This window comes from Sphaeramia orbicularis, chromosome 15 (genome assembly GCF_902148855.1).
Source record: "Sphaeramia orbicularis chromosome 15, fSphaOr1.1, whole genome shotgun sequence".
NCBI classification, from domain to species: Eukaryota; Metazoa; Chordata; class Actinopteri; order Kurtiformes; family Apogonidae; genus Sphaeramia; species Sphaeramia orbicularis.
The window spans coordinates 27,224,457-27,241,873 of NC_043971.1; the positions used below are offsets into that span (position 1 = coordinate 27,224,457).

Here is a 17,417-nt window from a genome sequence, read left to right on the forward strand (position 1 = left end):
GACTCTAGAGCAGTGGAGGCACCTTCTCTGGAGTGACCAATCGCGCTTTTCCATCTGGCAATCTGATGGACGGGTCTGGGTTTGGCGGTCGCCAGAAGAACGATACTTGTCGGACCGCATTGTGCCAAGTGTAAAGTTTGGTGGAGGGGGGATTATGGTGTGGGGTTGTTTTTCAGGAGCTGTGCTTGGCCCCTTAGTTCCAGTGAAAGGAACTGGGAATGCTTCAGCATACCAAGACATTTTGGACAATTCCATGCTCCCAGCTTTGTGGGAACAGTTTGGAGCTGACCCCTTCCTCTTCTTACATGACCGTGCACCAGTGCACAAAGCAAGGTCCATAAAGACATGGATGACAGAGTCTGGTGTGGATGAACTGGACTGGCCTGCACAGAGTCCTGACCTCAACCCCATTGGACACCTTTGGGATGAATTAGAGCGCAGACTGAGAGCCAGGCCTTCTGTCCAACATCAGTGTGTGACCTCACAAATGCGCTTCTGGAAGAATGGTCCAAAATTCCCATGAACACACTCCAAAACCTTGTGGACAGCCTTCCCAGAAGAGTTGAAGCTGTTATAGCTGCAAAGGGTGGACCCACGTCATGTTGAACCCCATAGACTAGGAATGGGATGTCACTTAAATTCATATGCGAGTCAAGGCAGGTGAGCAAATACTTTTGGCAATATAGTGTAGATAAAGTGTAACTTGGACTTGGTATGTAATCACTGTACCTGGTCAAAGGTGATTAGTGCTGTGTATAAATAGGAATTAAACAACAGGAATGTGTTTGAAAACAAATTATTCCAGCAGCAACAGTGTATTTAATACCTTATCTCCATAAATCAGGCTCATGTTAATTCTTTGAAGTGTTCATGTACAGGAAGTGGTCCTTGTATTGAGACACTCAGATCTACATTTTTACAGATCACCAATAAAAACCTCTTTATATTCAACCAAAACCAGGCAGTTGGAGATTTCAGACCCCCACTCAGGCCAATAATAGCCTCTCCAGCTTGTTCTACAATACTGTTAAACAGCAAACAAAACGACTGATGTTTGTTATTTGTTTGTCCTTTTGTATTAGCTCTGTATCTGTTCCATAACTGCATTTGCCCTTTTGTTGTGTGTTTGTTCCTTGGCCTCTTATTGTAAAGTGTCTTTGAGTACCTAGAAAAGTGCTATATAAAACTGACGCATTATTATTTATTATAATTAGATTAAGCCCTTATGTTTGTCTTTTCATATATTTAATTATTTAATAGTTTGATTTTAATCTAAGTTGGTTCTTCAGTGTTACAGTGAAAAATAATTCCAACTTCTGCTGGGTTTGTCTACACCTCAGTCCCTACCCTCCCACCATGGTTCATGTAAAACTGCACAGTACTATTTTTATAATCCTGCTGACAGACACAGTGCTGGAAAAAAAAGATTTTGGACATTCCATGCATTTTAATATATTACATAATGAATCACTTGTAAGTCATTAAACTCAAGTATTATTCCATTCATCCACACCTTCATGCTCCGTTCTCATCCCTTCTGCACATGCTCTGTTCCATCGAGGTCAAAACAGGATGTTTCAGGAGATAATAAAACACATCCAGGGCACGACATGTTGAAACTGTCAAGAATTTAGTTTTGTTCTTTTTTTTTTCTTGTTAACAATAAGCAAAAGAATAAATAAATAAATAAATAAATAAATAAATGCATTTGTCTGTGTCTGTTTGATGCAGCCACACCTTTTGAGACAAAAAAAAAAAATCTTTAGCAAACATTTTATGGGTGTCTGAAAACTTTCTTCCACTATTATATGTATTAAACTACAAGTGTCATTAGATAATCTGAAGGAGTTTTATATAACCGCACTAATCCATTACTTCATTTACAACTGACCTGGTTTAATCTATATCTCAGTGAATGGGATTTAATACTATCTATAAAATGGTCTTTACCAGTAGGTACATAATCAGGGTTGCACTCACTGAGCAGCAAATAACCTGTGTTTGGCCAGTGTTAAGAGAGACACACCTTGGACTCGCTCTTCCATTATGGATCTGGTTACAAGCTACAACCCTCCACTTGTACATACATACCCACACATAAAAATGCCATGGGAACCCCTGCCAGCTCTGTCAAAATACAATACCTATTTGTCAGTGTGTGTAGTTAGACACAATGGCAGAGTAATGCATTGTTTGTTGTCTCCTGAAAGACAAAGCCCAACATGTTTTTTATCCACAGAGAGCACTAATGTCTTAAGATTTCACTCCTTGGGTTGACTAAGAGGTAACTGGGACATTTAATGATCAGGAACTCACACAATGTAAGCCCAGACTTTGTATTTACTAAAATGCTTTAATTACAATGTACTTAAATGATTTAAGTTTTATTACATTACTATAAAATGTTAAGTATATTCTACTAATTTGTAGACATAGTCGAAAGTACAAAAACAGTTGAAGCTGAATGGATTTAAATCACTAAGTTTTAGTCATGACCACACCTTTTTATCTCCGCATTGCATTGTGGGTATTGGGCATGTTGTTGAAAGTGTGTTATTTTTATGTGCAGGGGTTCAGCAGGGTGGTGGTGTTAGTGTTAATTTGACTTAATGTGTGCATGGCAATGCTTATTGGCCTTTTTGTGTTTGTTTTTTTATTTTTATTTTTGTAGCTGCACCATGACTGAGAGCCACAGGGCGAAACAATCGATTTCCTGTTCATCATGTGTTTCTGTTGTTCCAATAAAAATCTTTACGCCTGACTTAATTAAAAGGACTTCCTGTACTAGCAAATCAGTGAGCCGACTCCCTGCTTAACTTTCATCCATACTACAATATATTATGTTTAGTAATTATACAAAGCAATTTATATTACAACATTTTTTAAATTTAAATCAACTTAGAATTGAGTACAATGAAATGATGATATTAATAGTGATGGGACTTTTGGCTCTTTGAAGGGAGCCGTTCAATCAGGAGCCATTCACTAAAAAGAGTTGTTCAAAAGGCTGGTTCTTTTATGTTTTTTGCATTATTTTGAAACACCAGTGTTTAAATGACTAAATAGGCTACATGTGATGATTGACATTACATTTTAAAGGTGTTTAATTGGCGCGGCAGTAAATATTATCTTACTGTAAAAAAGGATAGTTAGTTCAAATGTGTGGGTAAATCCATGACATGAGAGGTGACATTAGGCAAATGCTGGTGTTTGACCAAAAACATCACAGTACATTATGTGGACTAGTCTGTAGCCTAAAAATGAAAAAGAAAATAAAAAATTTTCTTATGAAATAACATTTTATTCTCCTCAAAACAAGAACAATAAATGTGTGTAAACATACGGAAAAAATTACACAAAACACAACAGTGATTAACCACTGCAATTACTTACATACCTGAACTGTAGAGCAGTTCTCAGAACAAGAACAGTATGTTGGTAAACATACAGAAAAAATGCACAAAAGCGATTTATCATTGCAATTACTTAAATACCTTAACAACTGTAGTACATTTTCCCTTAGAACAAGAACAATAAATGTGTGTAAACATACGGAAAAAATTGCACAAAACACAACAGTGATTAAACACTGTTATTAATCAAAAAAAAAAAATAAAAAAATGAATGGCTCTTTACAAAGACTCGGTTCCCATCATTCATTTCAAAGAGCCGTTCAAAAGATTCGATCCATTCGTGAACGTCACATCACTAGATATTAACTAATTGATTATTCAAAGTAATTGACATTACAACAAATTCTAAGTTAACTTAACTTGGCATTTAGTGTGTTGTACTTAAAATTGCAATTCCATTCAAATCAAGCATTTAAGTTTAATACACTCAAGTTTTCATTACTCATTACTTCATTTTTTAAGGCAGTCGGTTACCTCAGATTTTTTAAGTAAACTCAACTTATCCGGTCTTACAGTGCAACCACTGATACTATTCTATTAAAAACTGGATGCTAGTATGTAAAGTTCTTCGAAGACAGTGTATTAACCCATAAAGAGCCAAACATCAACCTTTGAGTAAAAGCATCTACTGATCTAAACTGTTGATCCACTAATCCTATAAATACATGTAAATAATTGGTGTAAAATACAGTTTGTCATCTTTTCACGGTCATCAGATATGACCCATTTGGACGTTCAGAGGTGGAAACACTGTCATCTTCTACAACATTGCCACTGTCACCAGTCACAAGTATTTGCTCCTGGAGGATTCTGTTGGGTTTCTGTAAATTGGTTTAGAGTCTAGTTTTGACCAACTCGACATGTAAAGTGTCATGAGATAACTTTTGTTATGATTTGGTACCATATACATAAAATTTGATTGATTTGATTAATTCACCAGTAAAACCCATGGAGTTGGATCAATGACAGCAGTCAAAGACACTTGTTTTATCTACAGTTAATGATATATTTGACTGAAAATGTCACTTTTTTTTTTTTTTAGCATTTTTTTTCTATTTTGATAGAAAAACCTTTGACTTTGCTGTGAGCTTTTATGAACGTCTACATAATCAGTCAATTAAACATAGAAAAATAAATGATTTTCACTGAAAAAAATGCTAAAATCAGAGGATAATATTATAATAAATGGTGATAAATCACTTGGGGAAAGGTTAAATGGAGAGAAAAATTCATTTGGGAACTGCCACAAAAGTCACACTGGGTCCTTCTGGGTTAACCTTCATGCATTTAGGAAGCCATGGTTGGAATTGTGATGTGTAAAGATCATGTTAAATGTTTTTTGTGTAAAAGGGGAATCTGGTTTGTGTCAAAAACCAACAGTAAAATCACCTGCTGTACTTAAACTGAGTCTATATTTACCTCCACCTGTCATTTTTATGTTTTCTTCCTGGTATGACACACATGTTTACCATGAAACAGAAGCAGAAAACCTTCCCTGCGTTTCCTGGATCATTTTTCCAGCCTCATCGTACCCTCTGGAAACTCCCCAGTATCCTGTTCAGCTGGTCTTGACCTGCTCTGCTCCCCCTTTTCCTCCAAAGGTCCACATCCACAAAGACAAGAGGCTGAGAACGTTTTAGTGTTTCCAACAAATAATAGCAGACATGTCAACAATGAGTTTTTCTCTGTGTGTCGATCTGTTTGTTTCAGTGATCCAGTGTGATTCTCTGCAGAAGGATGGACTGAAAAGCACTGGATGCAAATAACTTTCCTAAATATGACCATAAACATCCCTCAGACTTTGACTGCATAAAATTCACCAGTAAAAGGAATAACGCATCCAAACGCATCATCACGGAAATTGTTCAAGGCTTTAAAGATTACAGCAAATAAAAAAGATTGTGAATAGTTGTGTAAAAAATGTTTAGACTGATAGATTTGTTTTTAAAGCTTGAAACTCACATTTTACATTTTTTCAGGCATTTCCGAGCATGACAGTGCAGATTCAGTAAAGATTATTTGCTTGCATATCGATGGTGGTTAAGCAATTTCACCTTAACAATGTTAAAGTGGTGTATTTATGTAAATCTAATTCCTCTGTTCTCAAAGCTAACGGCTCACTGAAGGACAGCTCAGGGATACATGCTGCAGAAAATGAGAATATAAATATTATGTTATTAGGGAGTCAGGTCATAGAGGAATAGTTTTAATAACTTAAGCAGATATTCTTATTCATGGACAGTGTGTCAAAATCCATCTTTTTTTTCTTTTATCATTTTAAGTGACTTTATTGAATGGACTGTGCCGCTCACAGATCTTCAGATACTATTAGGTGTTCTTGCTCCTCATGGTAACCCAGTTTCCTAAACCCAACACAATACAATACTAACCAAACAAAAGCAGCACTGGAATGTGGAAATACAGGAAGAGCCGTGTTATTCACCACCAAACACTGCACCAAAGAAAGGTTTGTGTGTATGTACACAGTCAGAAAGACCAGGCGAGGTTCAGTATCAACTGAGGATTTTTTTTATGGACAAGAAGCCATTTAGGCTGGTCTTTAGTTTGGTTTGTTGTCCTTTGAAGTAAGTAGGTTTGTGCAGCAATTACATTTTGGCTTGTTGTTTGCTGAAAGGAGTGTTTGGAAGTAAAAACCTATTACAAGGCCCTTTAAGTAGAAATACAACACAAATAAGTACCAGTTGTGTAATTTCTTGAGGGTATTGGGTGGTGGGTTTAAGACAGCAGACCAGAAAGTAACACACACACACACATATATATATATATATATATACCCACACACACACACACACACACACACACATATATATTATATATATATATATATATCAGTTTATATTCAATAAAAGGAAAATTGTTATTTCTGAGCTGCATCTATCTTCATTCTATAACTCTTATTAAACTTTAAAAGTCTAGGTGTGTGTTCATATTTGTATCATTACTGCAGGTATCCTTATAAATGTTAACTGTTGTTAAATGTTACCTCAGACATGAAACCACTGATAGATGATCTGAGCCAGTCTACACAGACTGATCTAACCTCTCTCTGCGCTGTTCTTTTATACCCGGCTATAAAAAGAAGGCAGGATCCTAATTATTAACTCTGAACACTCCTCTTATACATGTAACTCTACACTAACTCCCTCCCTCTCTCTCCCTCTCACACACACACACACACACACACACACATCAGGCGATGTGTTGAATTAATGGGTGGGATGAATGAAGTGGTTAGTGACCGGTTCGACGGCAGGGATGAAAAGCAGCTTGGCAGAAAACAAGTCTGTCCCAAATCAACAGCTTGTGTAGTTAATGTTTATTACAAAATATAACAAAATTTGGCAATAAATAACAGTGGTAAACATGCAAATTAAACCACTATTATCCCTTCATCATATAAATCTTTTTTACACCCTCCCTTTTAAATCATTTTAGTGTGAACACATAAACACATAAATTATTGCTGAAGAACAGTTCTGGGATACACATATTCTTTGGAGGTTCTGAAAGGCCATTATTAAAGACTGTGATGACAACAGAAGACAATTCAGAAAAATAATAAAATATACTCTTTGAATGATGTGTTCTGTTGTTCCCAGTGTTACCGTGCTACACTGAGGAGGTCAAAGGTCAGCTCTGTGATATCAAAAGCAAGATGCTCATTATTTGGGTCCAGAAAGACTTGTGGGTTTTCTGATGAACTGCTTGTATGTTGGGTTTGTTTCAGGGCATCCAAGGTAGAGTAGATGACTCGGGCCCGCTGCATCTCTGTCGACGGGTCTGCCCAGCGATAAGAGGGCAGCGAGGGAGTGTGGAGAAGAAAATAGACTGACGATAAGTAGACTTTAGTAAACTCCTCTTTCAGATGGGAGGGGTCTCTCTGCAAATGCAAATGGGAGAAGGGATAGTTGACAGTTACCTCGCTGACTCAATGCACTTAAAAGGAATGTTTTTACAGAACTAAATTAGCATTTCACATGCATATACTTGATGGTAGAGGAAACCCACAAAGTAAGAATCAGGGTTCCTACAGGTTTCAACAAGTTAAATTTAAGTCTTTTTAAGACTACTTAGAACAGAATTTAATGCCTATTTCACAGCCATATTAGTAAAAATGTGTGCTTCCTAGAATTTGGGAAAACTCATGTCAACCAGGTGGAGAATGATCGTTTCTCCATGCTTACATCATGCTTACTTCTCGCTTGCCAGCCATCCCTACAAGTTCCCAAAGTCAGCTTCGTCCTGTGATTAACAGCTCCACGTGTGTTGGGCTGAATGTTCGGTGATCGTTTCTGCAAAGTTAGTGATAACTGGTTCCAAATTTCAATATAAATTGTCGGGTTGGAACGGGTGGAACTCAGTCGGCTAATGTTACTTCCTTTGCAGTTTGGACATTTAACCGACACACTTAAACACAACACAGCCAACAAGTTTATGGCAACATAACTGAAGACCTACTATATCAAATTTAATACCTTTTAAAGACTTTTTCAAGGTTTTAAATGAAGATGTGTAAATTCAAGACTTTAAGACCCCGCAGGAACCCTGAAGAATCCACAGACACTTTTTAAGTCCTTATACTGACAGCACCCTCTACAGGTTTGTTTTGGTAGTACATATATACACCAACCTTCTGTGCTCTGCTCATGTTATTCAGCACATCCATCCAGGCATTCTAAAAGATAACAGCAGCTGATTAGTTTTGACAGTTTTAACAAAATAACAGAACAATGTTGATTTGCAAATCGTGTTCTGCAGCAGTGACATATTCAGAATATTCCATGATTAGACGGATCACCACGTATGAAAGACTCCTAACTTTTGAAGAAAAACGAGGGCTTTTGACAGTAAAGTATCACTGAAGAGAAAATCCAAAGTTAATCAGGTCAAATCCTACTTTTTATTATTAAAAGTGAGGTCTATTCTTTGTTTAACCATGCACTCATGACTGACCCTGAGAGCATCCATCAGGTCCAACTGGTCCAGCAGCACGGGAAATGTAGAAAGAACTGGGCTGCATATCAGATCTACGAGAGTATGAAAAATGTTGATGTGTTCCGTCTATAAAGTTAATGCAAACAAAAGAGGGTGTGGATTTCATGTTATGTACATTACCTGCATTCTGCATTGTGGGCCTGTCCATCAGTAATGCATCGGCTAGAAGCTGTCTGTGCAGAGCCAGTAAATCAACACAGCTGAGACAGTGCAGCAGATTGTCTGGAAGCAGACTGAGAGGGAAAGACCGTCGCTAACCCGCTCATTTTACATGTTGCTGCATAGACACATGTAACATACAAGCAGAACTGCAGATGGCTTCAGCACATCATTATTACACTACCAGTCAAAAGTTTGGACACACTTGGTTCTTCTTTATTTTCATGACTATTTACATTGTAGATTCTCACTGAAGGGGTCAAAACTATGAACACATGTGGAATTATGTAGTTTAAAAAAAAGTGTGACATAACTCAAAGCATGTTTTATATTTTAGATTCTTCAAAATAGTCATCCTTTGCTTTTATTGCTGCTTTGCACATTCTTGGTATTCTCTCGATGAGGTTCATGAGGTTGTCACCTGAAATGTTTTCCACCAGTCTTGAAGGAGTTCCCAGTGACGCTGAGCACTTGTTGGCCATCTGTGGTCCATCTCTTGTCATTAAATGAGAAGGTGTGTCCAAACTTTTGACTGGTAGTGTATCTCCATGTGAATCTGGGCATATTTCACTGAATTACATGAGATGATTTAAAGGGTGTTGTGAGGCTGTGGGTAGTTTTCTCAGTAATGTCCTCACCTGAGCTGTGTTCTAATGTGACTGTTGGCTGATTTCAGCTTGATGATCAGTTTAGGCTGCCGTCTGGACTGAAGCATCTGTTGGAAAACACCTGTTGGAGCTGAGACAGATGAGGGGATTGTTTACATAAAGAACTCAGCAACTTTAAAATGTATAAATAAGGAATACACTTGTCCGAGCAGAGAACGATGAGTCCTCTTACATCCTCTGGTGACCGGAGCCTCAACTGTTACATCCTTCTCATAAGGTGTTCCACCGTTCACTGGCAGCTCATAGGTTCTAAACACATTAGATTTGACATTAAATTTTTGTGGATATAAAGTTTTACTTATGTGAGTGTACTGTACAGTTGCAGAAAAAATCATTAGATCACCCCTTGTTTTCTTCAGTTTCTTGTTGATTTTGATGCCTGGTACAACTAAAGGTACATTTGTTTGGACAAATATAATGATAACAACAAAAATAGCTCATAAGAGTTTAATTTCAGAGCTGATATCGAGCCATTTTCCATGGTTTTCTTGATAATAACCAAAATCACTTAAGTTCTTAAATCAATAGCTATGGCATTGTACTGACAAAAACAGTGCTTTTAGGCATTCCATGTTTTCTTTTCGGTCTGTTTTAGTCACATGATACACACAGGAGTTAGTACTTGATTGCATAACCATTTATGACTTTTGATGGTCTAATAATTTTTTCCGCGACTGTATAAACTGATATATCTATACCTATTGGGAATTAGATGCCCGGTGTCATCAGTCAGTTTGAGGAATGCCCAGCCACAGCTCAGGTCTCCTCTCTCTCCTGTAGACTAAAACACACAACACAATATGAGACACAGCTGCTTCCAAACACACTCTATTTTATTAATGACTCTGCTGATTGTAAAATGTAAACAGTCATCCTTACTTTTGCATTTCCAAAATGTGCCAATAAAAGATTTCCATTTAACGTGTGACTTAATCTTATCTGAACTACTTCACCCACCATTTCCTCATTTTGTTTTACCTATGTATTTTGTTTACGTTTGTTCTTACGTTCCGTATAAATGTGACTCCCACTTCAAAGAGGATCCCCAGATCAGGAGAGGCAGAGTTGCAGCGTAGGAAACAGTCTCCATCTAAGAGTGTAGGGAGGATACCAGTCATCTAGAACAAAATCATATAAAATGTTATACTGTTAAATTGTATTTATTAAGTGCATATTCTGTGCACAATTATTCACACAAAATTATACAAAAAGAAAACATCAACCAGCCATATAACAGAGACAATAGCGGTTTATTATTGTTAATGATATGAATGAATTGTGTGTGTGGTCCACTACTCATCTTCATACCCTTGGAGAGAAGTTCCAACTCTTGGGGCTCTTGGAGTTGTACGTTGCTCTCACTGTGTGAATGTTACTCAACACCTGAAACACAGTTAGAGGTTAATCATGATAAAACATCTGATAGAACTAAAGAATAAAAATATCCAAGAACTCTGGAAAAGCTGACGTACCTGGCTAAAGGAAAGATCAAAGACTTTAATAAGATCTGGACACCTTTTTTGCAATTTATAAAGGATTTGACTTGTTAAGGAATTAACTTATGACTGTCAAGTATATTTTGTTACACTAGGAGTGGGTGCCATTGAGTAGGTGTGTGTGTGTGTGTGGGGGGGATTGTTTTGATGTGTGGGTGTTATTGCCTGTTCTTATAAAACAATGAAAAACAACAAGAAATATATTTATGAAAAAAAAAAAAAAAAAAATCCAAGAACGCAACAAATTTAAAAACACCAATGAGCGATGCTTCACCTGAGTCCCATCAAAGGCGCAGAGGTGAATGTGTCTGCTGAGGACCTGAACACCGACCCCAGGAGGAGGAATCATCCTACAGCTCCAGAGAGTGAAACAAATGCTAATTCTGACCTGCCGAGCACGAACCTACAGGACAGGACAGAGCAGTGGAGTAGAAATACGAACTCATTAGTTTCCAAGACAGTAGATGATGTAGACCATGATGAAAACCATGTTTGTGTGCCATATCTCACACACAGGAGGTTGGACTCACCTTGCCTGTGTCTGGATCCAGGAAAAGGTCTCTAAAGGAGAGCTGCGATTCACTGAGTTCAGGCTGAATGTAATGACTTCCCCTGTATGTTACACCTGGAAAAAGTTGTTAATTTTTTGTTATCTGTCTTTCTTCAGCGACTGCATACATGTGTCTTTGGGTAACTCTATAGCTAAATAATGGTGAAAACAGCAGCTCTAAAGACAAATGTAATTGAGTCCTAAGTAAATGCAGAAGACAAGGAATAGAGAAAATACATGCTGTTAATAAATTTAAACTTTTTTAAGTGACAAAATGAAGTTTATTTTGGATATTTTTAAGTGCCAAATGTGTTTGCATTTAAGGCATAATATAAGAGTGGTGGAATTCATCTATAAATAATACCTATCCACATGACTCAGTGGCCTGACTGAAATTGTATTTCTGTATAATTATTGATGTATAGATGTGTGCATTTGCTGAAGTGTGCAAAACTACCTTCCTCTGTCAGTAGTTTATTGAGAGTGGAAGGTCTAAATCCTGATGGTATGGCTCCCATGGCAGAGAGCACATCTGTTGCATCAATCTGTTAAAAACACACACATTGTGAAAACAAATAATATATATATGTTCACCATTGTAAATTCAACATTAACTGACAGGAAGTTTGTAAAGCTAGTTTCATTAGCAGGGTGCAGGTAAAGTTTTACCTCAGATAGAGCCTTTCTTACTGTTGACCAGTTGGAATGTGAAGCACCACTAAAAGACAAAAAAGACAAATTAGTTTCATTATTGTTTTTAAAAAATCTATTAGAGATGGTTGCTGCTGGATAAAAAGCCATCTCTTCTTCCATTTCATCTCATTCAGCAGATCCTTTTGTATGCAAAATTGCTGCAAAACTTTCTGTGATCAATACATACTCCATCAAAATGACACTTATATTGAAAAAGTAGATTAAAAAGTAGAACCTAGTTTTCTCTGTGTTCCCAGTCACGTCATCACCATCATTTTCTTCCTCCTCCTCCTCTGACTCATCCTCATTATTGTCATCAGCAGCACTATCCTTTTCATCGCTGTCATCATCGTCATCATCATCACTGACGCCAGAGCCAATCTAGAATGTGATTGTTATTTGGAGACAGGACTTTAACATTTTATAATTGCATTACAACTTTTGTATTTATGATCTTTAATTATAGGTTAGAGATTATGGGAAAGTTTCTTAGATTGGTGCAATGTTGTTGCATAGCTGGTTGCGTACCTTCAGGAAGGTTTTTGGAACAAGTCCTCTGTTGCCTTTAGTGTCCTGGGCCAGCCACCATCCATCAGCTGTTTTCCTGATAATCCTCAACACCTCCCCCCGCTGTAAGAACAACCAAATGTCATTTGTGTGTCAACTTGACATTATTTATTCATAGAAAATATTGAAGGATTTTATTTTAAATCAAAAGTGAGGACAAATGTGAAGTCTAGATGTATTTCGGTTGTGGGTGTGAAATTATGGAATGGACTTGATGAGTTTAAGTTGTTCACTTCTTTGACAAAGTTTAAAAAATGCCTTAAGTGTAAAATCATTCAGGAATATTAAGTTGAGATGGTAGATATGTTTTTGTTGTTGATTCTTTTGTTATAATATATGACAATGCTTCATGCTGTACACATTCATTTTAATGTAAGCAGAGTATCAGGTGAAAAGGATAGGCAAAAAATAAGCCTTTGCTTCTAGCCTATTCCTTTTATTGTTTTTATTATGATTATAATTATTATACTAAATGCAATGATTATTGTGCAAACCAAAATAAACAATTCATTCAATTCATTCATTACTAAATGAGAAACAGATTATTAAAAAAGTTAATTAGGTTTGCACAAATACTGTAAATTTAAGCCCAAATCCTTTGCTTCATGCCCTCTCCAAAGACTTTCCTGTCCGTCTTTATAATAGCTGACAAAATAAAGCAGAAAACCCTCTAAAAAATTTTTAAAAATGTGAAATCACTCATCTTCAGTGTTATTCTGAATAATGCATTCATGAGAACAGCACTTCACCTGAACAGACAGATCCCCATCCTGGTCTCCTTTAAAATCACTGAGGACAGTGTAAACACGAGGGTCTGACTGAGACGGTGGTTTCACAGCTTTCTTCTCATCAACACTATTATCAACATCACCAGTGTCATTATCATCATCGTCGTCATCATCGTCGTCATCATCATCATCATCATCATCATCATAATCATCATCCTCATCTTCTTCCTCAGTATCATCCTTTGATGCATCACTGAACACAAAATGAGGTGTAAGCCAAAATCTGAATATTATGTCAAATTAAATCAACTATTGAACATAGATTAGATAAAATTAGATTTCTTATGGATTTGAATAGCTGTCTTTACGCTTTTGTCAATCCAATGTGGTATACAAATAAAATGCTAACCCTGATGCAGTGCTGGGTCCTGGTGGTGAAAGCTTCTGAAAGAGGGTACTCAGATGATCCATTATATTTTGCAGTTTTCTTTCCTCCTCCTGTTTCCTCTGATCATAGTTCCCCACCGGCGCTAACTCATCAGCCTAACAGTATCAACCAAACAAACAAACAGAAAACTGCAGATTTTTGTTCATCCAGTGCAAGAATCAACATTAATAAAAAAAAAAACTTCACATAATACACACTGTTTTGTTTTGTTTTTTACAGGTAAAGAGTGATCTCCAGTCAAGCTTATACCAATACAAGTTAAATAATGACTGAAAAGCTATTAAATAGTTTTCAATCCATAAAGCGTGACAATAATGTTAGATAAAAATTCACCTTTTTTAAGATGTTTTCAAATGCGTGCTAAAAATGACACATCTCTTTTTGGAACATTCAGAACAAAATGTTTAAGATAATTATTCACAAAACTATTGCCCACTGAACACTTTAAATGTTGGTCATGAGACAATACAGAATAAGGCTTCATTCAATTCAACAGAACAAAGATTTCATTAAAGGCAATTCAGTTTTTAATAGTACCTTAGTCAGTTTGTGAAGTGTTTTTAGAGTCTTTTCTGCTGAGATCTGGAGTTCTTGACATCTGTTTGAAATTGGACAAATAGAAACTACAATCAACTTTCATAAAAACAAAGAGTCAAATTTAAAGTGCAACATAGTGAAGGGGAAAAACGCTGGAGGCATAGCAGAACAAAAATGAGCTAGAGTAGTTTGGGAAACAGAGCAATAACTCTGTGAGAGCTGTTTACCTCTGTAACAGCTCTGCAGTGGATCCACGCTGAGTCGGCACATCTTTCACCAGACTGTCAACCTGGGTTAAATGAACAGCGGCACGTGGAAACATCAAATACAGTCAAGACTCAACTGAAAAGCCCATAAATCTGGATATAACAATAAACACACAATGTTGCACAAACAAGTCGCATCATTCATTAACTGGAAGGCTGGTGGCTCCTGTCCACATATCTGTGTCCTCGGGCAAAACACTGAACCCTAATTGCCCCCAGAGGCAATGCCACTGGTGTGTGAATGTATTTGTGCCTGTGTGTGCCAGTAACTGAATGTATCACACTGTAAAGCATTTTGACAGAAAAAATGTCACATAAATGCAACTCAATTGACCTTTTTCAATCATACATCTATGTTAAGTAACCTGACACACTGTGATAACCAATAGCTTTTGTAAACCAGACTATTATGAGGTTTTAAACTAACAAGATTGACTGACCTAAATCTAATATCAAAAACATCACTGTATATAGGGCAATCTTTAATGTTACGTTTGTGATTAGCAGTTGTGGGCATTCACATGCACAATCCACAGCTTGATAGTGCAATTATAACAATAATTTAGTAGCTAACACATCATGCACCCCTACTGTATGACTCTGTATGATAACGATTTTTCCCCTCTTTTTTGTTTGATCTTATCCTATGGACCAGGATTTGTGTTCTGAATAAAGCTTGAATGAATGAATGAATGAAGGAATGAATGAATGATCGGTAGCTGGTCCGTTAGCTAAACTAGCTAGGTTTTAGCATTTCTAACTTAACATTCCGTTTTCAGCACAACTAAAGCAGGATAAACAACAAACCTTCTTTTTGATGTCTTCTACCTCTCTTTGGACAAGCTGTAAAGGGCCTTTTCTTTTTGGAGCCATTAATAATTCGTTCGTGAAGCATAATCCATGTGTTAGCACTTCATAGAGTTAGTTGCGGTGCCGCTGGTCGCTAAGCAACCGCCTTCCTCTGTCTCTTCTTCTGGATCACTGAGACTTGGCTGAACCGTTTATTGACGGTATAACACCGCCCCCTACTGGACTATCTGGTATAAAGCAGTAGAAAAGCAAAACATGAAACACTCGAATAAGTCTACAATACAATAAGACTACTGCTCTACCCACGTTCAGCACCACCTAAAGGAAAAGCCCCCAGCGGATTCCAAAGGGGAAGACGCACTGAACCTAACAGGGTCCGGACAGAGGCCACACAAACACAACTCAGTGTTAAAACTCACCTGAACAACTACAAAACACACATCTGGCTCTCTCTACTCACAAAAACAAAAAACAAAAAACAGACTCACCTCTCGTCTCCGAAATTCAAACAGATTGCGCATTCACCTGCACAATGAAAAAACTTACCCGCGCGCCAGGTCACGTGGACACTAGTACAACCTGAGTCATTCACAAAAAGCATGCAGGCCCCGCCCACACGGCCGGAACTACAGATAGTGTGAAGCTGAATAAAAGACAAACCTCCACTTGTCACAGGAGAAAGGAACGGATGAGCCCCCACTTAACACGACCCGGCTCTGAGATCTGAAAGTTCAGGGGAATTTATTCAGATCAGGTTGATGATGTATGAGGGAGCAGTACAAGAAACTGTAGTCCTGTTCATGTCCATTCACAAACTAACCTCCAGTTGAATAGAATGACACACTATTTCAAGTGGACGGTGAGGTCCTGTGACGCTACGCGCTGATTGGTTGATGTTCTTTTGACGTTGCACTCTCATTGGCTGATGTTCTGTGACGCTGCGCTCTGATTGGCTGGCGTTCTATGACGCTATCCTCTCATTGGCTGGCGTTCTGTGATGCTGTGTTCTGATTGACTGATGTTCTGTGAGGCTCCACTCTGATTGGCTGACATTCTGTGATGCTCTGCTCTGATAGGCTGGAGTTCTGTGATGCTATGCTCTGATTGGGTGACGTTCTGTGACGCTGCGCTCTCATTGGCTGGCGTTGTGTGATGCTGCACTCTGATTGGCTGGCGTTCTGTGACGCTCTGCTCTGATTGGCTGGAATTCTGTGATGCTGCGCTCTGATTGGCTGGCGTTCTGTGACGCTGCGCTCTGATTTGCTGGCGTTCTGTGACACTGCGCTCTGATTGGCTGGCGTTCTATGACGCTGCGCTCTGATTGGCTGGCGTTCTGTGACGCTCTGCTGTGATTGGCTGGTGTTCTGTGACGCTCAGCTGTGATTGGCTGGCGTTCTGTGACGCTGCGCTCTGATTGGCTGGCATTCCGTGACGATGCGCTCTCATTGGCTGGCGTTCCGGGACGCTCCGCTCTTATTGGCTGGCATTCCGGGACGCTCCGCTCTCACTGGCTGGCGTTCTGTGACGCTGCGCTCTGACTGGCTGGCTTCTGTGACGCTGCGCTCTGATTGGCTGGCGTTCTGTGATGCTCTGCTCTGATTGGTTGGCGTTCTGTGATGCTCTGCTCAGATTGGCTGGCGTTCTGTGACGCTGCGCTCTGATTGGCTGTCGTTCTGTGATGCTCTGCTCTGATTGGCTGGAGTTCTGTGAGGCTGCGCTGTCATTGGCTGGCGTTCTGTGAAGTGTTAATGTGTTATAAACTTGTAATAAATGTGTTATTGACAATGCTGCACTCTCATTGGCTGGCGTTCTGTCATGCGTCGCTCTCATTGGCTGGCGTTCTGTCATGCTTCGCTCTCATTGGCTGGTGTTCTGTGATGCTGCACTCTCATTGGCTGGCGTTCTATCACACTGCACTCTCATTGGCAGACGTTCTGTGACGTTTCGCTCTCATTGGCTGGCGTAATGTGACGTGTTAATGTGTTATGAACATGTAACAAATGTGTTATTGACAACGCTGCATTCTAATTGGCTGTCAGTGTGTTATAAACGTGCTATAAAAGTGT

The 17,417-nt window shown here is 38.4% G+C and overlaps 1 protein-coding gene across 1 annotated transcript; it reads right to left on the reverse strand.

The window, feature by feature from the left end:
- Positions 1-6,738: 6,738 nt before the first annotated feature.
- Positions 6,739-15,497, reverse strand: nphp1 (nephronophthisis 1). The gene is made up of 20 exons (XM_030156823.1): positions 15,349-15,497; positions 14,503-14,564; positions 14,276-14,336; positions 13,700-13,833; positions 13,312-13,543; positions 12,524-12,625; positions 12,231-12,376; positions 11,972-12,020; positions 11,760-11,847; positions 11,283-11,377; positions 11,027-11,155; positions 10,565-10,639; positions 10,264-10,374; positions 9,955-10,037; positions 9,429-9,505; positions 9,227-9,326; positions 8,550-8,662; positions 8,388-8,461; positions 8,065-8,109; positions 6,739-7,314 (listed from the first exon to the last, which is right to left on the reverse strand). The coding sequence occupies exons 1-20, from the start codon at positions 15,412-15,414 to the stop codon at positions 7,036-7,038; spliced, it is 2,121 nt and encodes a 706-aa protein (XP_030012683.1). The 5' UTR covers positions 15,415-15,497; the 3' UTR covers positions 6,739-7,035.
- Positions 15,498-17,417: the final 1,920 nt, after the last annotated feature.